The sequence below is a fragment of the Manacus candei genome, unplaced genomic scaffold (assembly GCF_025592945.1).
Source record: "Manacus candei isolate 608988 ecotype Guabito, Panama unplaced genomic scaffold, ASM2559294v1 h1tg000060l, whole genome shotgun sequence".
Lineage (NCBI taxonomy): Eukaryota > Metazoa > Chordata > Aves > Passeriformes > Pipridae > Manacus > Manacus candei.
The window spans coordinates 5,112,877-5,140,642 of NW_026138108.1; the positions used below are offsets into that span (position 1 = coordinate 5,112,877).

At 40.8% G+C, this 27,766-nt stretch overlaps 1 protein-coding gene across 4 annotated transcripts in view; it reads left to right on the top strand.

Moving 5' to 3' along the window:
• The first annotated feature begins 1,351 nt into the window (after positions 1–1,351).
• KCNQ1 (potassium voltage-gated channel subfamily Q member 1) overlaps positions 1,352–27,766 on the top strand; it is a 340,982-nt gene continuing 314,567 nt past the window's right edge. For 2 of the 4 annotated variants that reach the window (XM_051804015.1, XM_051804017.1), the window contains exon 1: positions 1,352–1,898. In XM_051804015.1, coding sequence (XP_051659975.1) covers positions 1,501–1,898 — 398 coding nt within the window. In that variant the 5' untranslated portion in view covers positions 1,352–1,500. The remainder of the gene's footprint in view (positions 1,899–27,766) is intronic. The other 2 variants (XM_051804014.1, XM_051804013.1) reach the window with 2 other exon arrangements.

Consider the following 27,766-nt stretch of genomic DNA (forward strand, 5'->3'; position numbering starts at 1 on the left):
AAAGAACAGTTTCTCAAAATAGAGAAACCTGGCTCTGTTTTGACCAGATACAGGAAAACTTTCCTTTGAAATGCTGTTTTTATTAAGCTTATTTGTTCTTCATGCTCTGGTGGAGGGACAAAAAGCCTGGTTGGTATGTTGTTGGTTTACAAACAGGTTTTGCAAATTCTCGTTTTAAAACTTCTGTTTTTCGAGATCCTTCATGGGTGTAAATCAGTACAAGGGCCTACCAGTCTTTCTTGTTTACACTAGTGAAGGATCTTGCCCAGTTCCCCTACTATTCGTGCAGCCTGACATTTGAATGGAGCTGCAATTAGCAGGGTTGTTTTTGTTTAACTTTATTTAGCACCTTATCTCCCTGTAACATTCTTGTCTAAGTACCAGTATCAACCATGAACTCAACATAGCTCTTACCAATGCCGTTCTATTTTGGGCTAGAATGAAAAAACCCCTCACCCCAGATCAAAGAGCACCCTCCTCTTTTCTCTGGGTATAGACATTGTTAACTAATTGGTGCAAAAAGCCATGACAAATCGATTCACACCACAGATAAGGAAGTCATAACTTACTCCACTGCGCAGGGAAGTTATCCGAGTGCTAACCATAACTTGTTCTTAATGGCCAAACCCATGCACCCTTCCACAAAAACCAAAATGTTGCTGGTGAGAGGCCCAAATTGTAGAGGACGCAGGACTGCAGAACTGTGTTTATCGCGTTCTACAGTTATTCAGCTATTCTACATTATTCAGCTATTTACTCCTGATGTTACAATAACATGAGGGACCGCAAGGCCTGTTTTCCAAGCTCCTAATTCCTGTTACTCGTATTAAAAAGAGCCTCCTTGAGGATTCAGAGTCCAGCAGAGCTCTGCTGCTCCCAGGTGCTGAAATTCTGCAAAAAGGGATGGACCAGCTGGCCCTGAAGGCTTTGGCAATCCTAAATCTGAGGTAAGGGCTTGTACCGCAGAAGCTCAAGCCACCCAAGGGCACAGATCTGGAAAACACTGGAGCACTTTATCCCCACAGAGCGGGCTGAGACGGTGGGAAAGCTCGCTGGGCTTCTGGGCTGCTGGAAGGCTGCTCCCTGCTCCCTGTCCTCGTAGTTCCTCACACAGGTGAGAGGCCACCTCCACGCAGCCATGGCGGTGACAAGGGGACAGGTGACACAGGTGGAGGTCAGAGTGACGCTACAGAGCGTGTGATTTGTTTTGAGCGTGACACGGAGGGCGGTCCGGACGCCACCAAGGGCTGCCCTCCCAGCCCGCGCCCTCGGGGCAAGGCTGGTGTGCCGCCGGCAGCGCCTCCCGCCGGGCAGCACCGGGACTGCGGCGGGGACGGGCCCGCCCCCGCCCCTGCCCGCACCTTTCCCCGTCGGGAGCCGCCCCGCGGGGGCCGGGCCAGCGGCGGCGGCGGGACGGGGCGCTCGGTCCCGGCCGCAGCTCCCGGGGCAGCGCAGCCCCGACACCGCCGCGCCGCCAGAGCTACCCCGGCCGCCCCAGCCATGTCCTCCAGCTCCCCGCCGGGCGAGCCGAAGAGCCGCAGCCTGGGCCGGCTGTCGCTGCCCAGGAGAGGCAGCATGACGCCCGGCAAGAAGCCGTCGGCGCTGGAGCTGGCCGAGAGCACCCCAAACGCCCACTACGCCCCGCTGTCCGCCCCGCAGGGCGGGCAGGCTCCGCCGGGCTGCGGCCCGGAGCCGGTGCGGGAGCGGGCGCCGCGGCTGCGGAGCGAGGTGGTGATGGTGAGCGCCGACTGCCCGCGGCCCCCCGTCAGCCTGGACCCCCGCGTCTCCATCTACAGCCTCCGCAAGCCCCTGCTGAGCCGTAGCAGCGTCCAGGGCAGGGTCTACAACTTCTTGGAGCGGCCCACGGGCTGGAAGTGCTTCGTGTACCACTTCACCGTGTGAGTACCGCCCCGCTCCCGCCGGGCACCTGCTCCGCGCCGCGCTCCCGTTACAGCCGCTGGACCGGTCCCCTGCAGCGGGGGCGCCGTCCCGGCGCGGCCGGTCGTGTTGGGGGGCTCCCGGGGCTGCCCCTCACCTGCACCCGAGGGGCCGTCGTGCCCCCTCCCCACCTCCCCCGCACAGGGCTCGTCCTCCCCGCGGAGGCTTCCAGACCAGCCCGGTGCTCCTGGCTTGAACATCCTACAGATACAGTCTTTTGGGCTGGGTGGGGTTTTTTGTTCGTTTGTTTTAAACAGGTGTGAAGTAAAACAAAAGTCACGCTCCGGGGGAAAGTTTCCTTTTTTTTTTTTTTTTTTTAAACAGAAATGCGGTATTGCCGTTCAGGAGCGCTTAGGTGTACTTATCAGATAAGGCAGGAGCTGGCTTCAGGCAATTTTGTTCAGGTTACCCTGGGAGTTGAAATAAATTGTTCACACTGAATGTGGAAACGAAGTAGGTAACAGTGTCATCCATTCTTTACTAATTTTCGATGCAGTGACATCTGCATGATGCCAATGCTCACTGCACAGCTGAACAGGTGTGTTATCAGTGCTGCAGCCCTGTCAGAGGAAAATGAGAGGCAGGTGATGCTCGTTTTCCTTGCCTCTTTTATTGCCCCTTGCTCTAACTTCTTGTGCTATCGGGTACGAATGCCATCACTGTTATTTTTAGACAGGAAGGAGGTGATGTTTGGAGGGTGTTGTTTAACTGCAGGCAGGTTTAAAAATGTTTTGGCTCTAATATTGTCTGTGGAGTGCAATGTCCAACCCGAGCCAGCGCATCGTTGGTCTGTGGTGCACAAGCATCTTGGCAAGTGCTTCCGTGAGAAATCCGTGCTTTTTAGTCGAGGTGTTGCTGAAGGCTTGCGTGACCCTTGGGCAATTGGTGGTATGTTGAATATAGGTAATAAGGTCAGGTAGAAATGTGTCTGTTTATTGTATGCATGCACAAATATATATGTCTATGGATATCCATTACATATATATATATATACACGTATATATATGTACTTATTACAACATCTAGAGGTAAAGACATTTTATGGTCAAAAAACATTAAAGTCAGTTTTTATGATCTAGTTATTTTATTCTGATTTTAAATTCTATTTCTAAGTAACTATTATTTAAGGGCAATTCAGGATTGTGTGTTTCTGTGCCACATTTGAGTATTCTGGAGCCTTTAGATCATCAGGTTAAGTGGTACCAACTTTTATTTTAGTGGAGGGAAAACAGGTGTCATCTGAATGTATGTAATCAGGAGATGACTGTGTGCAACTGCCGAGATAATTGTGGGCTCCATTCTCTTTGGCATTATGATAATGCCATTAGATGACAAAATGACTAATGGCCATAAATATGAAGTGCCTAATAGTTGTGGTTGAACAATGTAAAACACTTTCAGGAATCGGAATTCCTTTCTTTTTTTCCTTTCTTTCCTAAAATGGAGTTTTAGGCAGCCATCTTTTATGGTTTCTGACCTTTCAGGTGTCTCATATTATGTATAGAAGGGACAGTAAACTGCGTTCAATATTGTAAATAATCTTTAAATCTAAAATGTGTGCCTAGAAAATATCTGTAAAACAAAAATCAAACCAAAAATGGTTGTTCCCTTTGTCTGCCTAAGGTTCTAGTTTGAATTTTAACTTTCCCCCCCCAAGTATTAGCAGTATGGGTTAATCCTATCTGTGCAAGAATTAAGATTTTGTAATTCTACTTTAAGAGATTGTAATATGTATAAATCCGTCTCTCCCCCCAAAACACACTTATCCATGGTGTAGTCATTAGCCCCAGCGTTTCCCCTCTTTCCAGAAGAACTCTTCTGATGCAGTGACGAATGATAGTGGCAGTAAATATTCTCAAGCCGCTTACTAAGCATTGTTCAAGTTCCTTAGGGCACTGAAGAGACAGAAGAGAGTACTAACACCCTTGGATGTTTCTTGCAAGGCAATGTGCAAATACCATTTAGGCAGCCTCACTCTGATTCCCACCAGCAGAGGGAATTGAGGCTGTACTGTTCCCAGCCATCCCAACTTCTGTTTGTTTTTGTGGTACATAAGCTTATACTTTTTGTGCCCATTAAATAATGTTTTAAGTTACTGATCTTTGGTCCATACTTCTCCATCTCTCTTTCTGAGCTCCCAAAGGAGCTCCTTCTACCCCAAGTAATGCTCTCTTTTGAGTACAGCACATACCAGCCAGGTGCTGAGTATTGGCAGATGAAGAGTGGCTACAGAGCAGAAGTTTGTTACAACTGACGAGGCAGGTTTTTCTGATTTGGAGAAGCTGTTTTGTCTCATCATCTACTCTGGAGAAAGCATGGGACCTGCTTTGTGCCAACAGTTGGCTACAAGGGAGCTGGAAAGGACTTGGAGTTATAAGACACACACACACACAGTCATGCATGTGCTTCTTTCACACTGGAGGAAGTACTTGATTATTATACTGTCAGCATACAAACAGTCATTCACAGAATGCTAAGCTGGGTTTTACCTCGTGGCATGCAAGGACCCTGCCCAAAGGAATTTAAGAAACTGAAGTCGTTTGCCTGCTGTCTTTTTGACTCTGTCTGCTGTCTGCCTCCTGCTTTATTCTTGGGGCTCTCAGCTGCCTGACATGTCTTGGTCACTGTCTTAAATGTTTCCAGGGGAAGGGAAGGAAAGAACTGATGTTAAATCAGGGCTTAAAGACCTAAGCTGAGTAGAGGGTCCTGATCTAGCCAATGATGGGAGCAATGAGCACTGGGGGCTTCTTCATTTCCTGTCTTCTGCGTGGTGCAGAGTGCGTGGCTGTGTTCTTAAATATATGCTCGAAATATTGCAGTTAGAAACAACTCCTGCAACAGTCCATGTAACTTGTTCTGGACCTGTATCTCTGGCTGGTTGTTAAAACACTATTTATCAAGCGATAAGAGCTACATCTACTGATTGCCTGTCACACCCTTTTCCTGCTCAGGAATCTTAGTCAAGTGGTATGTAGAGTACTAATAGCTAAGAACTGATATTCAGAATTGATTTTCCTCGGGTTTATATTATATTGTTTGGAAAAGGGAAGTTGAACACCAAACTTTAATCCACAGATTCTAGGTTGGGATGTTTGTTTCATATTGTTTTGATTGTTGTATGTTCTGGTGAGCAACAAAACATTTTGTGTTCCCTTGACTTAAAGGATGGAATCTGGTTATCTTGTACAGCAACAAATCAGGCCAATTACCTGTTTACTTTTGATTTGTTATTTCTTTCAAAAGCTTTCTGAAAAACCTATTTTCCGATATGCAACCTATTTTCTCTCTCTTGTTGATGTTTTTTAATCTTCCAGGGTAATTTGACATCACAGTCTCTGATTAAATCAATTGAATTCTAGACAGGTGTTTTCTAAGAGTTTTTCTTATTTGATCAGACCACAGAGCAGAAAATCTTACATGAACAGAATAGGAAATCAATTACTGTGCCTCATTTATATTAGGTTGTTGGAGGCTGGGGTAATAGTCTTTATGGGGAGAAGGAATGGATAATTGGCTATTAATTTACCACTCCAAAAAACTGCCTAAAAATACTAGCAGAGATGATAGAAACCTTTATTTCAGTTACTTGACTTGGTTTGATTTTTGTAATAAATTTCATTCAAATAGATGGAGTATATAGTATATGTACACTTAATTTTACCAGTGCAAGTAAATTGTGCTCCATGGCTAAAGATTTACATGCATGACTTCTGCAAACACAGTTGGTGGTTGCTTGGAAACTTGGGCTTTGCAAGCAAGAGCTTGCCCTGTGTTGTGGCTGCATGTATGGTAATGTCCTGCCAGAGCCACGAAATCCGCCTTGGCTTTCAGAGGTGAGGGAATGACTGAGAGCCACTGTTCTCAATGACCTTCCAAGCTAGGGCATCTTATCATACTTATCATAGTAGTGCACCTTGAGATAGAAGCTTTGAGAGGTAAAATGGTTTGTGGCCTTAACGAATCAAGTTTTCAGGCTCTGTGAAGAGAGGTGGAGGGGCAAAAGAAACTGAAATTCTGTCCTCATAATGGCCTGCTGAAATTCTTGGACTCTGTCCCAGTGTTGGAAATGATTGTAAAGAATAAGTGAAGATGTCAGATGTTTAAAAGAATTATTTTATAATTAAGTGCTCGAGGGAAGAGCTTCTTCTCACCCTCTTGAGTTTAAAATAAACCTCTTAAAATGTGCCTAAAGAAACTGGACTTATTAACTGATTTCTCTTGTTCTCACTATGGCAAATAATGACTTCTGGCAATGTTGGCTCCCCGTGTTCTTTGAAGTGTTGGCTGTAACCAGAGGGAACAATTTGGGAACTGATGGGCCATTAGTCTGTTCCAGTGTAGCAACTCTCCTTTGTTGCCATGCAAGATAATCAGCTTCTGTCTTATCTCTGCATTCGTGTACCTGGTTCAATTTACTTTGCCTTTGTATAAGTTTGATTTAATCAGCAATGATTATCATTGAGTTTGTTCGAATCTCAAGTTGTTTACATAAGCTTGGACTGGCCAGTTGTTGGGATTTGGAAGACTGGTCTCTAGAAACAGACAAGCTTTCAGAAGTGTGGCTGCATGTGTATGCATGTAAAGATAGGAAGTGAGGGTAGATAGAATATACCAGTTGCTTGAATCGGGACTTGGAGTAATCAATTTTTAAAGGTAATGCAGTGTTTACAAAATGCTATTTACACACAATACTGTGAGGAAGAAGCATAACTCCAACTTAAAATCCCAGGTTTGCCATGTTTCCAGAGGTACTGCAAACAATTCCAAACCTGCTGGTTCATACTTGTATAAACTGTTGAGGAGGTAAAAAGATCCCTAAAATAATTACTGTGTGCACTTGCTCACACACAATTTTTCTTTCAGACTAAAGAAAGCTGCAAACAAAAGTATTATGTTTTTGGCATGAATATTTGTACGTTTAGAAATTTTTGTGGCTTGAAATCAGACTTCAGATTATTACTTCTGTTTTAAAAAGGAGATATAAATCGTCCAAAGTAAGCATGGCTTCTCTAAGTGGAAGGAAAGAAAAATAACTTAGTCGTGGTTTTTTTTGCTGCTGTCAATAGCAAGAAGACCCAGGTTTAGCTTTTTTTGTGTCTCATCAAGACTGAGGTAGTTTAGCTGAGGTCAAATTGACCCCCTCACTTTGTCATATTTGAGAGAGAAATTATGATTCTTGTCAGGCAGAGGCTGATGTGAACAATGTTTACTTTATTTCTCTGTGTCTTTTGTCTATGAGCTCCTGTTGCTTGCAATACTATATTTTAGTATTTATACTAAAATTTATTTATACTCCCACCTCTTCATGCTATATAATTGTAATAACGGGAATCTGCCACTTTGTCACTTCGCGGTTTCAAGAACGTGGTGTGTTACAGCTGTGCAGTGGCTTAAAACAAATCTTTGAGGTTGCACACATGCTCAAAGACTACAGTTGGGAAAAACGAAGTGGAAACAAGGTGATACTTGTAGCTTTTCCTCCTGCCCTTCCCTTCCTCATCCCTACTCCAGAGTCCAGCGTTTTGATTTGCAACTGAGTGAACATCTTTGCAATCTAACAGTATGTATCTGTCAATGTACTTGGTAACAGTTTTATCTGAGATGAAAAGGGATTGGAAAGGTGACTTTATGTATTTCCGGAGGAGAGAAGACCATTTGCCTGCCCCATTATCATAGCTGGTTGTACACATAAGACAGTGTGCTCATGTTTAGGAGTTGCTGTTGCAGGGTCAGTCTAGTTTGCTGATCAACCAGATAGTGAAGCTTGGAGTCTTGGCAGATTCTGGATGCAAGTGAGGTCGAGAAGTGACTTAAGGGTTTTGCTGCTCCCTCCTTTCCTACTGCATGCTGCAGTGCAGCCTCTCAGCTACAATATTGCACAAAGGTTCTTCTTTGAGACTTGTGTGATTGAGATAGTTTGGGTTGGCCAGTACACAGCTTTTCTCTCTTGCCATGTTTCCCAGCCTGTAACTCATCAGAAGTGTAATTTTTGCTGTGGTCTGTCTGGCTGTCTTGTAACTAAGACCAATCCAAGTCCATGAAATGAAGACCTCAGGAGTGGCAATGCAGTTACAGGTCAGAAAGGGTCCCCATTTCTCTCTCCCGGTGGGACAGTGGAACTGCTCATGTTAAGAAATGCAGATACGAATAACTGCATAATTGACTAAACTTGGATATGTTCTTCCATTTTTACTTAATAATTGACTGTCATCAGAAAGAAAAGCAGTATCAGAAACCGTATCCTCTCAAGGTCATCAGGAGTAGTTAGTGCCCTGGAAGCCACTTTAATTAAACCACCATCTTTACATCATTTGTTGCATTCAGTGATTGCTGCATGAAAATTACCATGACAGTGTATTTTGATCATTGAAGGGGAAGGAAGGTGAAAAGCTAGATATCTTCCAACTAAAATGCTTTTTGATGGCACACAGTACCTCTAGCAGTAATTGAGAAAATTCAGTTTCTGTTCTGATTAGCGTGGCTACTTGAAAAAAACGTTGAGTAAAGGAAGTTTTGTGGAGGGAAAAGAGACTTTGTAATTGTACTGATATTTAGATTTTCTAATAACCAATGGAAGCAGAAGGCTGTAAACTGGTGAACACTAATGCTCAGTGAAGACAGATTGTGTGCAGTGGAAAACAACTCTGTGAAATGCACACATAACAGTTATGAATTTTCTTAATTTGGGCAGGCTTTCCTGGGGATAGGCCTTCTCTGTTTTCCTATCATCCTTCCAGTATGACATTTCACATCCTTCTCTGGTATTTGCTTTCCTCCAGGAAAAGAATTATTCTACCTTTAAAAGTTGCACATGAATGATCTTAAAAAAACCAGTAAGTGCAGCATTCACATCTCTGTATATCTGTCAAATGGTTGGTTGGGCAGTTCTGGCACACTTCCTTACCCTGGCTCTTCAAGTGCCAGGGAAAAAATGTGCAAGGCTGTGTAGATAGGCCTCTTTGAAAACTTTCATTGCAGCTGAATAAAGGATAGAGTTGAGATTCAATTGCAGTGAACTAATTAGGCTGAGCTCCAAATGCCTGAGTGCTGGATGTGTTACAAACAACGGTGCCAACATATGCTGTAGGGAACTATGCACAGGCACAGTGCTTAGCTGACTTTAAACTTGGCAGTACCTCATTAATTTTGTGTGTTAATAGATTGTTTAATGTGCATTAGTGGCCGAACACAAAAGCTGTGAACATTTGCTCATTCAGTTCCAGATGGAAAATAGTGTCTTGTTGGGGGCAAGGTGTTTTCTGCCTGCCACCAAGAGGTCCAACACGTTTCAAATGTCTTGGAAAGTTGCCAGATGTAAATAAACCTGAGGGGTAGGCTGAGTTACAGAAGAAGAATGCGCAGATTGGTGAGGTTTTAGGTAAGGGACTAGCTCTCCTCATACAGTCATGCTTCATGTGGCATAATGGCCTGTGAGAACCATTATAATGCCAGTGGTGGTGATGGAACAGCACATGTATTTACGAGCCTCTACTCTGGCAGTAGTTACTGTATCTTGCCTCCTACCAGAAAGATATATATGTGAGTGAGTGTGTGTGTGTATATATATATATTTTATAACAGAGGGAGTATTCAGTGCTTTAGTAGTCAAATTTAATTTTACTATGTGTTTTTAGACTGTGATTTTAGTTTTGTTGGTTTTTTTGGTTTTTTTGGGTTTTTTTTTATTAGGAAATTCTAAAGCTTCTCTAAATAGAGTTTTCTCTGGCTTACAGATTGTGCAAATCTGGAGGACTAGAGAGGTGCTTGGTGTGAACTTTTTTGCAGATACATGGCTTTTCTTCTTCTTTTTCCTACTTTGTGGTACAGAATAGTAAAAAAAGCAACTATTTGCTGTGTTCAAGGAGCTGTAAGAAATTGCACACAGTGGAAACCAGGGCCTGGGTAAACAAGTATAGTGTAAGTACTTTGAAAAAAAAAACAAACCAGCACCAAAATCCCCAAAACAACAACAACAAAACCCACACAAAAACCAAAAGTACTGTCCCACATTTCTTAAATGGTAGTTTCCTTCCTAAACAACCACACTTTACCTCAGAAAATGTAGAACCTGGAAAATTTACAATAGAAAATGGACAGACACAGGATAAGCCAATGATTTATTAAAGCTTAGTACAAACACTATGACAAAAGCCAGGTTTTATCTCTGAACTGCTTTAATGTCAGAACTGCCAGTTGTGTAAGATAATGAACACACATTTTCTCAAAATGACTGAATCTTTTTTTGAATTTAAGAAAAGAATGCATCTGCATGGGGGACTTTTTTCAAGGAATACATCAAGCACTAAATCTGCAGCCTTGAAATTTTATCTTTTTGAAAGCTATAAATTGCCAGAAATAGGAAATTATACTGCAAGTCATTAGGTAGCCTTTAGATATTCCTAGCAATGTGCCCAGAGTAGGTATTTTTATTTTTTTCCACATGTTCTTCACAATCAATGTGATGTTTTAATATTTTATGAAAAATGTTAAAGCCAAAATAAACCTAGGGCAAGGCTTCTGCATCCTTTAAAGTTTCTTCTGCTTCTGCAAATATTGATCTTGATCTTTGAATTTCGTATTAAAGTTTTTGATAGGAACATAAATCTCACTCGTGTTTTGCTAATGCCAGTGGACTTATGAGATGTCATTTGACAACACAATTTTGTCATATTTGTCGTAGAAAACTGAATTTTTTTACTCCTAACTATAAAATCCTTCTTCCTTTGCATTCTGCTGGGGTTATTTAAAAACTTAATGCATTGTTACAGAACTTGACTAGTGTTTACTTCAAATGTGAAGTGTTCTTACTGAACTAAGATCTTGAAATAGTAGATCTCTGTTTGTCCTAACAAGTTGAGCTCTTGTTCATCATCTACTAGTTTTACTCTAACACATCCTTAAAAACATAAAGAATACATTTTCTTTTGCAATAGGGAAGTATAATACATTTGTTGAAGTAATATCTGTTTTGATTCCGCTAGAAATTATCATTATTTGTTTAACTTCACTATGTGAACAGCTATTTGCTTTCCAGTGGGAGCAACTAGTAAAGATAAAAGGTAAAGACCAGTTAGAAAAGATGAAAACTTCTATACTCATCTGCAAAAATAGAGCAATTAAAATTATTTGCCAGACATTGTTCACAGGCTATGTAGAACTCAGTTACAATTATTTTATTCAAAATAAGTTATTTTTTTCTGAAAGACTAAGCATCTTAGAGTGCTAATTCTGTGAACTTTTACTTTGTCCAAGTGACTTTTCTCTTGGCTGTAATAAATATGTTAAATCACATAGGTTTTTTACCATCTTGACAGCAGTTTTGTTGTAGATTTCTGAAAATTAGTGGTCTTCCCTCTGTCCCTTCCAACTTGCATGTGTTTTAGACTGGGCAAGAACACAGGCTTGTCCCCTCTGTTTAAACCAGAGTGTGGTCACACTCGCAGTAGGTTGCTCACTGACAGACAGCAGGCTGGAACTGACACAAGGAGGCTGGCAGGCTTGGATGTATATAAATCCAGTCCTCAGAGGTCGTTGGTTTCCTTTGAAAACCTACAACGAATCCCTGAAATCTTGGAGATACATTTAACTTTTTTCGATTTTTAACAATATTTTTTTGTTGCAGTGTTAAGATTACATACTTCTACATGGGTTGGATAGTAAAGAAAATTGGATCTCATAGTTTGAGAACAGAATGTAAATCACTCATCAGATTACTTCCTTGGATCCTCTCCAAAGACACTAGGTTTAATACCAGAGGCATGGTATTGGTGGCAAAGATTACAGAAACCTTGCTCATCCCTCATATGACAAAAGCTGCAGTCTTTGTAATGAATGTGTTTTCCTTCTGCGAAGAAAGGAATTGCCTTCAGAGAATATGTTTGTTCCTGCAGCAGCTATTCCCTTCCCAGCAAAACCATGTCAATTGAAAATGGGCTGGAATTGGCTGGAGTCTTCTTTTTCACAATAACCCTTGAGGGCACCATAGTCAAACTAAGAGTTGAAGTAAAGGTTCCTCATCTCTTGTACGGATGTTGACAAGTAGAGCAAAGGAGAATGAATGCAGGAAATAACTGCTACTGTTAATCTCATTCTTACACCCTTCAAATGCCTGTGCCCAATTATCTGTGCAGGGCAGTGGAGATAGGAGAAGCGACAAGAGGAAAGATCTTCCATCCTGTGGCCTCAAGAAGTAGAGAACACCCTGTGCTGATCCTGTTAAGAATCAGTGGCTTTTGTATTCTGCACAACAAAGGCTTTATTTGACCTTTTCAAACTTCATATTTTTTCCCTAATATTCTTCCTAAGTAGTTGTAGTTGAGGCTATTATTTGTTTTTCACTCCTTTTCTTAGAAGACACTAAAGTGTGGTCAAACCTGACAATGAGTAAGTAACTAAATGTGTATTGCTTTATTGTGGTGTGAGTAAACTTCATGTGATTGTATGCTGTTATCCTACTCGTGACCCAGAAAGTTTTGATAGTGGATTATCTTAGCACTTCACACAAAATAAACCTGCTCACTTGATGTTTTCTATGTCAACAGGTCATCCAGCACCCTAGTGCTAAGCTGTCTGGGCATCCTGTTTCAACAGTATGTAAAGTATGACAGGCACAGACATCTAAATGTTACACAGTCATGTCAGTTGTGTGCCTTCGTAGTTCTGTTTATTCAAGATAGTTCTTTGTAGCTTTTATTTAATATAATGCTCTTATTTAGACAACTGCATTTGAACTGTAGAAATGAAAAAAATGCTACCAGAATGAGGGAGAGAACAAAGCTTTCAGATTTTGCAGGTTTTGCAGCCAAATGCGAGGCTGTAGGTGTACTTGTGCTAATGCTCACTCTTCTTGGGCGTGTGAATTGCTTGTTGCACTTTGATTGTCAAACACCGAGGTTGCCTCCTGATCACTGCTGTGGCAGTCTTTTGTTGTGTGACTTTAACAGAAGACATTATACTTCCATCAAAGCTCACTGTAAAGTGAGACTAAGGAATTGAACAGTCTGTGCAAAAATGTGGTATGCTACGAGAAGAGCATAATCTCTAGAAGTTTTCAGTGGATCGTATCTGTAAGAGTAAAGGGACCCTAGCTTATACCTCTTACATAAAAGAGTGGAGATAACATTCAAGCAGGTTTTGATACTAGCCATTAGCCTCTGCTGAGGTGGTCTCCTTCTTCTGAGGAGAGTTTTATATCACATACCTTTCTCTTCAAAGAAACAGAGATCGTTTCAGGAATTTCATTATCTCTGTTTGTCATTATTGAAATAATATATGTCTCAAGCCATGTGGTGTGTAGAAGAGACTTTGTATTCTGCTGAATTTTAGTCACCAGTGGCTGTGAAATACCACAGCCAGCCACGGGAAAATTGTGTGACTTTAGGACTGGAACTGAAAGCAGAAATTAAATCAGCTGTAGTTAAGTGTCCCATAGGCAGCAAATGATTAACCAGAATAAAATTTGGCTGCACCTCTGAGATTAGCACTTACCTTATAAAATAAAACTAGCATTATAGGGCATGTCTTTTAAGATGTATTTAGTAATTGAACTCTGCTTTGAATAAGTGCTTTTCTTATGTAGTTAGGATACAGCATGTTAGTGAAAGTAGTTTCTTCACTTTTCCTGGTTTTTGCATTTATCTAATGATAAATGTAGGGAAGAATGAAGTGTTTTTGCAGGATCATTGTAGGGACAGTGTTGTTGCAGTCAGGGAAGATAAATAGTCATGGGAAAGCCAGACCATGTATGCTTTAGTTCCCCAGTGTAGACGTGACTGCTTTATAGTAATGAGCTGAAATAAGTTTGAATTGATGGAATGAAATGGAGAAGAGCTTAGACACTAAGGAATAAGGACTGCCTATAAATTTACTTCTTCCTCACAACTCCTCTGGGTCAGCTTTACTGGCTGCTTTATACCACTTTTTATACAGAAGAGGAGAAGAAGAGATTAGCTCTATCAGCACCCATGGACCTAAATGAAACAATGAGATTTACTGGCTGTAACTCTCTCTGCTTCCTGTCTCTACTACATTTGATACTAGTCAACTAGGTGGTCTTAAAAGATGTGTCTCCACTGCTCTCCTAGACTGAAATGTGGATTATAATTAAGCAGTACCTCTTAGATCAGCTTGGATAAGCGTGAAGCTAGAGAGAATGTATATGCAAACCCTGCACTTGCACCAACTGATGGAGTGTGAGTTGGTTCTGGCCCAAAAGCTTGACAACCACAACAGTTTAGAGTTGTGCCTATGCTAACAAAGGGCTTATTAGCATAGGCAGACACTAACAATTCTAGTTGGGACCAAAGCTGGCACTGAACCTGACAGAGGCTGTGACTGCACCTAACTGGGTAGATGCCACTGCTATATACTATAACATAATCTTCTAGACCAGGGATCTCCACACCTTCTATGTCTTTACGTCACTGTAAAGACAAGACTGTACTGTGTCTTTCCCAGCACCGTGGGCATATTCATGGCCTCTAGGGTAAAGTGGCAGTACAACTAGGTAGTCGGTCTGTACTTCTGAGTCCACCCTGCCCTGACACTGCACTAGTATCTTGGGGCACTTTGCTTTTGCTACCCCTGCATATGTGTTAGTACAGTGGCATCAGATACTGGCCAAATTGTATCATACATAAGGTTTCAGCCTTCTTCCCCCCTGACTCACAAGTTCAATGGAAGTTGTAGGCTGTTTGTTCTAGCTGTGGTGAATAACACAATCTCACTGCTCTCTCCCCTGGCACCCGCGTCTAAAGCCGTTATCAGCATTGCTGTGGCTCTGTGAAATCACAGTGGTGTTTGATTTAGGGGGAAATTGGCACCTCTCTGACAAGTGCTGGAATGTCCCAGCCTGTCCTTGGGGTGTTGTTGGCATCTTTCACACCAATAAACCCCCAGTCAACAGCCTTGATCATGGGCAAACACCAGCCAAGTGCACAAAAGCGCTTATCGCCTGTTAGGCTGTGCATTCATAAAAAGCAAAGTCATAAAAACCTTCGGTGGCTGGCAATTCCAGAGCTTGCTGTTGGACTTGAAAAGAAATCTTGAAGAACAGAGGCTTCTTATCAATTTTAATTGCTGGGCAGTGGAGAGTTGCTGATTAACGTCATCTGGTATTATCAACTCTGACACTGTGTTAGAAAGATGTTTCTAGTGAGCAGCATTCTGTTGAATGTAAAATTAAATTCGACAGAAATACTTTATTTTCAGGAAGAACTCGGGTTGAACAATTGAGTCCAACAGGTAAAGAAATGCAAAATGGAGTGTTAAGAACAGATTGACTGGAGTTGCTTAGGGCAGTGTTAAGATGTTGAATTTTAGACAGTTTTTTCAAACTATGGATTGTAATTGCTTTGCATTGCTGTTGAAACTAAGTTCTGTGTTACCGATCCTTTTAAGTTGCATTTTTAAACTTTGCAGTAGTGCCTATGCATTTATACTAAAAATAGAAATGTCAGAGTTAATGTTCACTGGGTGGTTCTATATTCATGCCACACACTTAAAGCCAAAGTTTTTACCACCTTAGGGAACTGGGCTAGAGGTAAAATCACTTTGAACAGTTGCATCAACATCTGTAGATGGCTTTGCCTGTGAGATTTTGTTTTTGAAGTCAGCTTGCTGGATTTGAGCAGAAATCAAATTACATGTGGGTCTACAACTGCATCAGTAGAAACTGGTAGATGTGCAGGTTTTTGAAATGCCAAGCAAGCGTTTTAAATGCAATTAAAAATGCATCTGTGCTACTTTTAAACAAAATAGAAGTAAGAAAAATCCTTGGATTTTAATTTGAGAATTACTGTGGAACTGCACTTTAATGCAAGAAGCTGATATGAAAAAATGTGTACTTTATGGCAGCTGCCAGGGAGCAGATTGACAGCAGGTAGTTAGGAATAGCTGCATTGGAAGCACCTTCTCTGATCTCAGCTCTACCTCCTAAGCAGCAGATGTGTCCCATCTGTGGGACTGTGGTTTTCACGCATGGCTAGGGAAGATATGTTGGAATGTCCCTAACTGACTTGGAATGAGACCTGCATTCACTTGCTGTCTGTAGCAGCTTTGAAAGTCTTAAAATGAGACCTGACCAGAAATAACCAATTCTAGGAGTGTGACTGGGGCTGTTTGCATTTAATGCTTCATCCTTTTGTTGAGATGGTCAAGGAAGCTCCCTGTTTTGCTGGGTAATTTGTTTGCAACTGTCTCTTGCCAAAGACGTGTAGACAAACTGGGGAAGGGGAAGAAAAATCACGTGTAAAGCAGTCCTGTTGGCACCTAAAAGAGGTGATCTTTATTTATAAAAGAGGACATCTTTATTTTGGTGCCACACATTACATGTAGAGAATAGATGCATTACCTCTCCTACAAATGTGTCTGGCTGTTCATGTGCTGTTCTGATGTCTGGTAGGTGAAGTACCATATAAACACAATTTCTCTATTTTTTTTGGTTTTTTGCATGTGTATCTGTCTTCATTTGAAATTCTTTCTTCTTCAATGTTTTTGTTTCTCTCTTTTTATTTTTTTTTATTTTTTTTTTGTGTATGTTTGTGCCTGAACTTCTTTAGACTTTTAGGAGAGCAGTTATGTATCAGATTAGGAAAAGCAGCAATGAGAAGCTAGAACAATTGTTTACTTTCTGTGTTAAAGTCTGTCCACACTTGAAGTGGAAGGAAACTGCTTTTCCTTGTTGCCAGGATTCTAGTGTTGGTTTTGTTTTTTTCTTTTTTTTTCTTTTTCCTCCAGCATGAGGAATTTCATAGTTGAAACTGCTTTGGCTTATGAAATGCTGAGCTATTGATGTCTCTATAGTTAGCTTATGGAGAGGAATGCTCCTGCTGGAGTAATGCCTAGCCAAGCTCTTGCTGGCTGGCTACTTGTATGTGATTAAACAGAAGCAGGAGCTGCAATCAGTCAGTTTTCAAGTGGTCACCGTTTCAAGTCTGTTAGTTCAGAGTACCCTGTCAGTGTTACTACACTGCTGCCTTTGCTTAGATGGATAGGAGGTGTGTATGTTTTCACTTCTCACCTGTATTTTTCTTTACCGTTTCCTTGTCTTTGTTAGCTTTTATTTTTCTCACTAAATAGCTAATGTTTATCATTCAAGGAAAATCTTTCCAAGCATTCACAATTCTAGCCAGAGAATGGATTTGCAGTTTTGTCTGGAGCAAGCAGTTCCTGTTACTCATGGAACGGGAGTGGCTTTTTAATAAAGACACCGGATCTCTGCTATGCAATTACCATAAAATGACCGGTACAGCAATTCTGTATTGTCAACAGCTTGACAACCAAATGCTTTTTGAATTGCTTGTAAGGTCTGGTGTTGAAATAAACTCTGATGAGGAAACTTTAATGCTTAATATGTGCACTGTTTCCAGATTGGAGAATCTCTCCCTAACCCAGTATGTAATACCAATGCATCTACATACCTGGTCAAGTTGGCCAGGAGACTTGTTGGGAGTTCAGGGAACATGAGCTCTGCAGGAGGTACAGTGCACATAGCTATGAATACCTGACTGTATATTTTGAATAATTGGCTGAATGTAGGCACCTTTTGAAAGGCAACAAGTCTTTACCTTCTCGGGCCTGTGCTGATATTAGAAGTTCTGTACTCTGTTTTGAGCTGAGTTGAACTTTTAAACAGCTTTACTATCAGGTTGCCATCTGTTTGTTTGTTTTTGGGGGGGGTTTGTTCATTTGTTTGTGTGTATGTGTGTGCAGTGCTTACCAACAAGCCACACTGCTACATGGTGGAAGTTGCTAGGTGCTAGGGCAATGCAAACAATAAGTAATAGGGATCATGCTGGAGTCTTCTGATGAAGTGTAATATGGTACAGCCTCCACAGTAATTGCTCCTTTTTTTGCTAGCCTCAAGCACAGCTATCTTCTCTAAGGCTGGGACACATCCTGTTCAAATGAAAGGTGTCACAAGCAACTAAAAGACATGAGTGGCAGATGGTTATGAAAGGAACTTTGTTTGGAGCCAGTCCAGTGAGCTGAAGCCTGCATCCTGGGGAATGTGGAGCCCTGCAGCCCAGCCAGTATCCCATAAGGATGAGAGTTCAGAGAAACTCGGTTTCTGAGCACTGCCAGGGAGTTATGCATGACAATCTGTTTTGCTTTCAGATATATATTTTTTTATTTTGTGGTAACTAACTTGTATTTCAGTTTTAACTCTCTGTATGTGGAACTCTCTTGCTGGTTTCAATGTGATAAAATATTTGAAATGTTGAGTGTTTAAAAAAGAGTAATAAAAAAATCACAAAGTGTCCATTCAGAAAGTACTCAAACATACTTTTTCCTCTGAAGAGATGCACTCTTATTTGTTTTTCTTCATCTTGACCTGTGAGTCAAGGGCCTGCCAAATGCATGTTTGCTCTGTAATTGTATGATATGCATCTCAGGAAAATCAAGAGGAGATAGTAAGCTGAGGAGAAATACAGAGTGAAGAAGGGGCAGAGGGTTGTGTAATACCAGTTGAAGAAGTGAAGTTAAACAAATAAGTTCTCAGCGTGGTGAGGAAGTTAACCCAACAGGAAAGTTATTAATGAAGAGCACTTCAAGCTCTCTCAAACATTGTTGGCCAGACAACTGCAGTAACACGCTGGGAAATACTTGTTTATCCCTCTTCCTTTACCATCCTGGTATGTGTTTCCACAGCACAGAAAGTCTCTAGTGTGTGAATCAGGGGTGTAAAAGCTTGGAAAGCCTCCTTGGTGTTTGCTGAATGGACCTACCACACCTGAAGACTGCTGTCTGCATTCTTTTATAATCCTCTAGGTCTTGAACCATTTAAAAGCTGTGATTCCAGGTGTGTGTGAAGAGAGCTTTTATGAATCTACTATTACTATGAGGTTTTCAGTTAGCTGGCAGGAACCATCTCTCTGGTAAGCCTAAAGCTTCAGTAAATAAGAGGCCCCTAAAATCAAACTAACTCCTCCTTCAAGAAAAATATTCCACTGAGGTTAAAGAAGACCAGAATCCATCATTATTTTTTGCCTGTACGTTCTCTCAGATCTCTTTTTAAAACACCTCTGTCTCTATAGTACAGTGACTGCTTATTTACTTGTTGGTGACTGGGCATTGTGTGTGTCCTGCTGTGAAGTAAAGTGTGCTTAGAAACCCGCATGGCTAACTTTTTGCCAGCTGGCATAGGGTTTCCTTAACTCAACTTGCATTTAGTGCTGTAAATTTCTGGGCTACTTGGCAAATAGATTTGCATATGCATGCAGTGACAGTGGAACTCTATTAAATAAAGTTGATTGTCATCTTCCCTTCTCTTCCATTCCATGCATTTGAAAATATTTTGAACTTAAATTTGCTGTCTGTATCACTGCACCTTAAAATCCAAAGACATCTTTGTTCCAAATTCTGGAGCCACTTGAATAAGAACCATAGTTCTCACTTGTGGATGATGTGCATTGCTCTATGCAGTTGCTGAGCCTCAGCCTAAATCACCTATCAGTGTATGAACCTCTTAACTGCTGGTAGTACTATCATCAGCTCCTCCTGCATGTAAACAGTGTTCGAGACCCTGTGTGAACCTATTCCTTGCTTTGTTTGAAAGTGCCCAGAAACAGAGGAAAACAATGTGTTTCCTTCTGGGTCGAACTAAAAATGGGTTTGGAACTCATAAGTATGTAAAACTATTAGCTCAGGGACATTTTCCAAATATTTTACTTGATAATGTAACCACTGAGGCAAGGATCAGGTCAAGAAATTTGTCATTCTCAAGGCTGTATTCTTTGTGGTGCCTGATGCAAAAAATGTCCAGGGGTTCAGTTTTTTGTTTGCTTTTGGATCAGCAAAGCTTCGAGTGGTGATAAATGAACTTTAAGTAATTTAATTTGCTACAGGAAGTCATACTTTTTTATCTGCAGTACAAATAACAACATAGACAATATTGGACACATTTTTTTAATTGATTTTTATGAACTGTGGGTGCCGTTTTCATTGCTTCTTAGACAACACAGTTTTGCTGACCATTAAAGATACCTGTGCAGTTAGGAGTTTGGAAAAAAACACCATCCTGAACAACTTAAAAACAAATAAAGCCAAAATGCTGAAGGGAAAAAAAGAAGGCAGAAAACAAGGCAAACCCCTAAACCCCTCACCTTTGTATTTACTGCTCAGCATTACAGCTGATACAGGAAAATAACTAAATGTTTTAATAATTAACGTCTTCTCTAGTGCATATACTAAATGTCTAGAATGTTTTGATATTACCACATAACTGATTTTTCCTGCCAGACTGCACTGAGACTAAAATCATTACTGTTGACTTAAATCTTGACAATTAAAACATTGAAAGTTACCTGTCATTACATAATCTTCAGGCATAATTAATTTTTCCCATTTGTTTGGGATGATGGGAAACAATTACGTTTAAATCTAGTTTCAGAATCTACAGTAACTGAGGTGGCAAAGTTGGAGGGAGGAGGAAAACTTACATTGAAAAAATCTAGGCTGAATAGCTATGGTTATGTATTCTTCAGGTACTTAAAACTAAAACACCCTGTTGAGGCTCATGTAAAGACAGTCTTGCTGATGGTGGAAATGGACTCAAAATGTTGGCATGTGGGTTTTTTATTATTTCTCTAAAATAAAATAAAATTAGGACCAGAGAAGCTAAATTATGTTTTACCTACATTCTGTTTTCTATTTTCAGTGTCCATTTTTCTTTTAGGGGAGGGTACATTGGAAGAGAAAAAGGAAAGCAATTAGAAATTCTAGCAGGCTGTGTCTTGTGGTCAGACCTCTAAGAACAATATGCTCAACTTAAGGAATTGTGAACTTTTCCCTATATTAATGAAAAAAGTGACACTTGTAAAAGGAGGATTGAAAAAAAAATAGGGAACTCAAAACTCCCCATACTGTTTCATTAGATAACTGAAATTATAAGAGAAAAGAAGTACTTAATGATTAATTAAAACCCTAATTTGGAATGAGACTTTCTTCTTCACCACTCTCAATTTAACCTCAAAATAAATGCATGTTAATTATTGAAAAGCCAGAGGAAAATTGTTAACAACATGAAAAAATTGAAAATCATCCTTAAGTAAGTTGTACATACTTGTGTTCATCTCTTTGAAAAAGTTTGACTATGCGTTCAAGTTTAACTCCTGTATCTTTCAGATAATGAACAAAAAAACCCCCAAACCCAACAAAACCCAATATTCAAGAAAGACAAAACCTATAGAAGGACTTTTTGTAGGGTTTTTTTAATATGTTTGGAATATTTTGAGGGGAGGTCAGAGCTAATCAATTCTTCATAGCTTCTAGAAAGAAGTGGGCTGTTAAATGTTTTCTTCCCAAGGCTACCTTAGTGTTCAAGTCTTTTGTTGTGTATTTTGTTCTGTGATGTCTAGAAGAGGATCTGATGACTCATAGAAAACCCACCAATCCCTAGCAAATAGTTGCTTTGCAATCCTCTATCTCCCTCTTATTTGCAGTTGTTTCTTTTCTTAGATTCCTGAGTTCCTCAAAGAGAGCATATCTTTCCATTCTGGGTGTTTTTGTAGTTTGTCTAGTTCAGCGGAGTCCCTGTGCTTTCTTTTTGTCCTCTGTGGTTGCATATAATTTATCATAGTTTGTAAGTGTCTTTTCAAATGAAAGCAACAGTGAGATGGTGTACTGGGAAAGCAGCTACATTAGAAATGGATAAATTCTCCTTCAAAGATGCTCTGCTTTTCTCTGCTTGGTTTGGCATACCTGTTGTTCAGAATAACCTGTTGGTAACACCTTCTGTTATGCAGAAACAACAATAAAGAGTAGCCTTTATCTTTTGTTGTGTTAAACACAATATTCCAGGAATGAGTGAAGAATACAGTGCATGTGCCTAGCAGTTACATATTGAAAATTTAGGATATCTTTTTTTTCTGCTTTTTGCCGTGGTGGCTACTCGAGACATTGATTGTTTGCACCTCTGTAGCACTTAAAAAAACCCACCAAAAAGCTAAACAAAACTAAAGAAAACCCCAACAAAACAAACCCAAAAACCCAAGCAGGCAGAAGGTGTCTATGAACACTTAGGGCTGGCTGTCATTTCTGGCAAAGCAGACTATATTAATAAGCTTGGCACTCATAATTTTATGGGTGTATTTTATTGTTTCTACATGTGCATTTGATTACCCAGAAGACCTTTAGTTTCCTGCCCTCTCAAGGTGCAAAACCACAACAGTTATAACCATCAGTGTAATCTGACATGTAAGCAGTGACCTTGAATGTGTTGGACTTGCTTCCTTGCTTAATTTGTGATCCGCTGGTAAAAAGCCATTCAGATAAAACACAAGTTTTAAAGTGGCATCTTAATAACAGCAGTGTAGTGGTCTAGGGGAAACAATGTTATGAGCTGCTCTTTAAATATTTATGGTTAATGAGTTAATGTTGCAAATCTTGTGACGAAGGAACAAAAGCCTTGTGCGTCAAGAGTTTCCATGTTGTGTATTTAAATGGCGTTAGGAAGAACTCCTGTGTGTGAACAATAGCACATGGTGATAGGACAGGCTGTTCATCTGGTGTGTGCTCATCAAACTGCATTGTTACTGGGTGCTGTCAACATACCTGGGAGGAATAAATATGTGTGGCATTCTGCAAATGGACCTCCTGTTACATTACACTGCTCTGCGGGCTTGCAGAGGTTTTTTTTATCCTTTGCCCCCTATAAGTGTGGTGAGCCCTTTGGTATCTGCCATTTGCATCTGCAAATCTAGGAGACCACTACAGCTGCCAACGTGCAGTGGGGTGATCCACGGCTGCTGCCTTTTGCATTTTGTGACTATGGTGTGTCTGTGCAGACTTCAGCCCATTCTTCCCAGAGCCACTGTGTGCTCAGTGTCTTTGCAGCTGATAAATTCTGCGGAAGAGGAGCTCACTTTGAATTGATGAACTCCTTGATCTAGAATCAAAACTGCAATGCAGAGAGTTTGAGAGACTGAATAAAGAACAGCACATCAAAAAGCAAAAACTAGATGAATTGGTTTTGGTTGCCCAAAGGTTCCATTAATTCCACAGATACAATGGATATTGTTTCAAGAGATACCAAACAATGATCGTTTATGGGCACCCACTTGAACTATATCTGCATTAATTTAACCTGGCTTGAAAACTTCCTAGCTCTACAAAATGCTGTAAGAGAGCTAATTAAAATTCAAGACACACTGAGAACCTCCAAATATCCCCATGTTTAATATTCTCTTCTAGAAAATCTCTGCTTCTCTCTTTATTTTTAACATTTTCATGGGCCATGAAAAATATTTTGAATTGGACATTTTTCCATGTTTGCATGTTCCCTTTGCACAAGTGACAGATCAGGAGAAAAAGAGGGAAAAGGTGAGTTTAGAAGACTAGAAAATGGGTGAGGGAGAAAAGAAAATTATCACCAAACATTTTCCCCTGAAGTTATGGCAGGGGTAGGGTTTAAATCCCACAGTTTTCTGGAAGATGTTGCCGATCTCTTGGGTAGGATTTGGTCACAGTGTATGGTGTGATATCTCAAAACATGAGAGGTAGTCCCTGAAAGCCTGGAAACGTATCTACTATTTAAGAACTTTTGGTAGCATCTGCTGCCAAGGGAGTGTGTGTTTGAACGTCTGTGCCCTGACAGTATATCAGGTTGATCTCCTCTGGAAGAATTACTGGTAGTTAGGAAATTCTTGATGCAATTTTTTTTAACCTCTGCATGTTATCTGACAAGTCTGTCCTGTTTACTCTCAGGCATTTTGTGAGGCCTGCTAGTTAAAGCACATTATATCGACACCATTTTCTTTGATCCGAAGTGAATTTTAATTATTAAATCTACTTTTTCTTTTTTTAAATTATTTTTTCCCCTCTTAAACTTCAATGTAGCAGTTATTGTGATGGGCTGCAGCAAATGATGTTTTTCTTAAGAAAAACACTAAGCCACTTCCTACAAAATAATGCATTTTTTTTTTTCTTTTCTGGTCCCTACGAGGACTGAAAAAGACTGTTTCACATGAGAAGGACACTTCCACACTATATTTGTGTTAGACTTGTGGACAGAAGTAAAAGAACCAGTGGCTTTATTTTCATACTAAATCAAGGGACTCATTCGTGCAGGGATTTCCCTGCTGGTAGAAATAAATTTTGGGAGTTGAAAAATGAACTTTTATGGGAAAAGATTGTTAGGCTTTTGTGGGACTTAACTAGCTTCATCATATTGCACCCTGAATCCTCTGCATCTTTCATGCTAAAAAAAGGTTAGAAGTTGCAAGATGCCAGGAGGATTCTCTAGGCAGACAGTCTTCCGGATTGCATGGTGGCTGACAAGTTACTCATAGTAGTCCTCCAAATGTCTGATTTGAAGGGAGTAGCTGTTCTACCTTTCTCCCTGATATTTGGGTTTGTGGAGATCTTTTGTGCATCGTGTCACCCCAGAGATATGAAACAACAGGATTTCATTCCTTCAGAAATGAGTGGATTAAGTAGGACTAGTTGGAGAAGGATGAGGAAGGGGCTGTCTGTCTTAGCCTGGAAAATTTTTACCTCTCACTTAAATTTTCCTCTGAACTATATAGAAGCAGACAAGGATGTTCGAGTCTATTCTGGGTCAAAGCCCAGGAAACTTGTGAATCTTTTTTGCTTGCATTTCTTTAGAAAGTATGCTGTGAACTTTATATCCTGAAGAGTCAATTTCCAGATGGTTTCAGACAGATGAATCTTGTGATGCAAGGGATTTCCTTTTTCCTGATTTCTCCATTGTTGGCTTCTTGCCCTCATGTCTATGGCTCGATGGATGTAGCTTTTGTGGGTGAACTTCCAGTGAAGTTGAATGAGACTGCAGTTTGTGGCAGTCTTGGCTGCAGCAGGACACTGAATGTAGGGGTGTAGGCCATGGCTTTTTCAGCTAGAGCTCTTGCATAGAGAAAAATCCCTCTGTATTCTTTTTTTGGCTGTTTTGAACATGGGTGCAACATTTATCTTTTTCCAGCTGTCAGAGGAGTCTTTACCCTTAGAGTGACAAATCACAGTGACATAGTCTTTCTCTCTCTCTCAGCATCCTCAGACACAAATCTGGTCCCATGGCCTTGTATAAGACGAGCTCTCTCGAGTCATCCCTAAAACCTGATTTCTTCCTGGTGGTTTATCTCCTCCTTGAACCTTGCATCTAAGCAGAGAGGTCAGGGAGACCTTGGTGGTAGAGACTGAGGCAAAGAGGGTGTTGGGTGCCTTGGCCTTACCTGTCTCGACGGCTGTTAAATCCCCCACTCCTTTGAGCAGTAGGCCTGTTTTTCCCTTGTTTAGTCTTTTACTACTAATGTTGTAGTAGAACCTCTTCTGGATGCCCTGGACACATTGCATCCAAGTGTCCTCTAGCCAGGCTCTGGGAACCTGTGGCACCTGGTGTTCACAAGCTGTCTCCTGTCCAAGCAGTAATTGGACTTGACCCTGTCTAGTTTCCAAGATTGGTAACATCTAGTGTTTCAGGGTGATGTGATGATGTGGCAACGGACCACGAGAGGTAAAACTTTCAAGAACGTTCTGTGATTTCAGAGAATAAGATAATCCCTCAGCTTCTAAAGGAAGCGTGTGCCTACATATAGGTTTGTTGTGGTTTCCCTTTCAGGCTCTGTGCAGTTCCACAAACCAAGGTGTCTTTCACTGTCTAAGACTGGAGGTGTGTAGCTGAGGGAAGACAAATTTTGACTTGGGACACCGACCCATAATTTTAATATAATTTAAACTATAATTCCAGAAGTATACAGTAATTTTCTATAGAGCTTAATCTTTGATGGAACAAATGGTATGGATGAAGCCTTTTATCTTGCTTTTCTTCTGTCCTTAAACACACAACAAATCTACCCTTGAATTTTCTGAATGATGACAAGGAAGTGACTAATTATTTTGTATTGGTGCTACGTGATGTTGTAACAACTTAAAATGGTGTATTATCATACACTGAAAATGATTCCAAGTCTCTTTCTCTCTATATGGTTTGTGCAATACCTGTAGATCTGTATTTGTATTGCTTTGGATTACAGATGGCTTTATTGCTGACTTGGGTAAAATACCTGCAGTGAAGTCACTGCTTTAGTTTTTCTCCTTTGTTCCCCTTCCCTAGGTATAAAATTGGGAAAGTGAAATCTTCCTGTCATTTACTTGAAGTAAAACACCTTTCATATTTCATGCCCACCCTTGATTTCTTGTGTACCTGATACAACTTTGAAGATCATGCCACTCTGTGTCTTTTGGGCTTGACCACTGCTCACATGCTCCTTTCCTCATTGCCAAGTTCCACAACTTGTTCAGTTCTAACAAGACTCGAAAGAAATACTGGAAGATTTGTCCATTCATAACATTTGAAAGGTTACACAGGTTTAAAATAAGCAAATGAAACCTCAGGAGATGTTTGCTGCCTTGTAATAGGTAGAAATTAATTTATCTCAGTGCAGAATGCTTATGTGAGCACTTGTCTTGCTGCAGAGACTGAGTGGTGCAAAGGGATCTGTGTCTGTGCTCATTGCAGTGGTGTGACTCTTCATCTATGTGTAAGTAGAGGTCTCTGCTTACACAAAATCCTGAATCAAACAATGGATTTGTGTACAAAATTAATACACCCTTGATATTTGGGAATTTGATGGAATAGAAACGGCTTCTTTAGAGAATGATGCATTTCAACCCTTTGTTACCTAAATCTCAACGTATTTAGTAAGCAGATCCCCTGACTACAGTGTTACACAGTCATCTCTACAAATGGATGGGAAACACTGATTCTTCTCTAACACTCAAGTTTGTAACGTGGGGTTTTATCTTCAACAGAGATTCCTACATCCTTGCATATGTGTATGCTTGAGCATTTTTCTGATACATGATGCAAAGAGTGTAACAGCGTTCTGTGTCCCTTCTGGCACATAAAACTTAGATAAATTATTACGATCTTGTATTTGAGTTCTTGCTTGTTTTATCTTTGACATATGCAGCCTTGCACCACTTATAAACATACATGATGCTGCTATAAAGCACCTTTTTCACTTTTTTCCTTCTATTTTTTTAGTTGGATGATTTTGCCCTTTCTCTGTTCTGTTAGGATTACCAGTGGTGTCCCCCTTTCAGTTTGTATCAAGTATAAGCTGGATGACTTTGGTTTTTAAGGCCTTTAGCTTATCTACTCCATATAATTTTCTCAATGTCATAAGGCCAATTTAAGGACTTAGGAACTTTTTCTTTCTGATTTCACTCATTTGAGTGAAATTATCAAGCATATACTTTGTCCCCATGCTTATGAGCAACTCTCTGTAAGCTTCCTCCAAAAGATGCAAATTTCTTACTATTTAAACCCCTACATAGCTTGTCATGACAAAGTAGTTAAGCAGTTTCTGACGAGAGACAACTATAATCAGTGTTACATTGTAGGGAGTGTCAGTGGTATTTATTGTAGGAAAGGAAAATACAGAGATGGATGTTAAAAATGAGACATGGCCAAAGCAGGTTCAGTCCTTATGTTCCACATCCTCCATACTCCGACCTCTCAGGCAGGATGTCTCCCCTTTGCCAAGGGGGGGAATGGAGGGGTTGTCCTCCCTGTATGGAGCCCTTCCTTAAAAGACAAGAGGGTACTGGGGATGCATATGGGTTGGGTCAGGGTCTTCCTTGAGGGTGGTCCCAGTTCTTCAGACCTCCCCCTCCTTGACCTGGCCGACCAGCAGTGTGCTCAGCATTGGGCATCAGGGTAGGGGGCTGGTAAGCTGGTGGGTGTGCTGGACTTGCTGGAATGCAGCAGCTTTGTCCCAACTGCACTGACAAGAAACTTCGGCAGTGTCCATGTCCAGGCTTGGTGGTGACTGTACTGGAATAGGGGAATGGCTCAGGGGGGCTGACT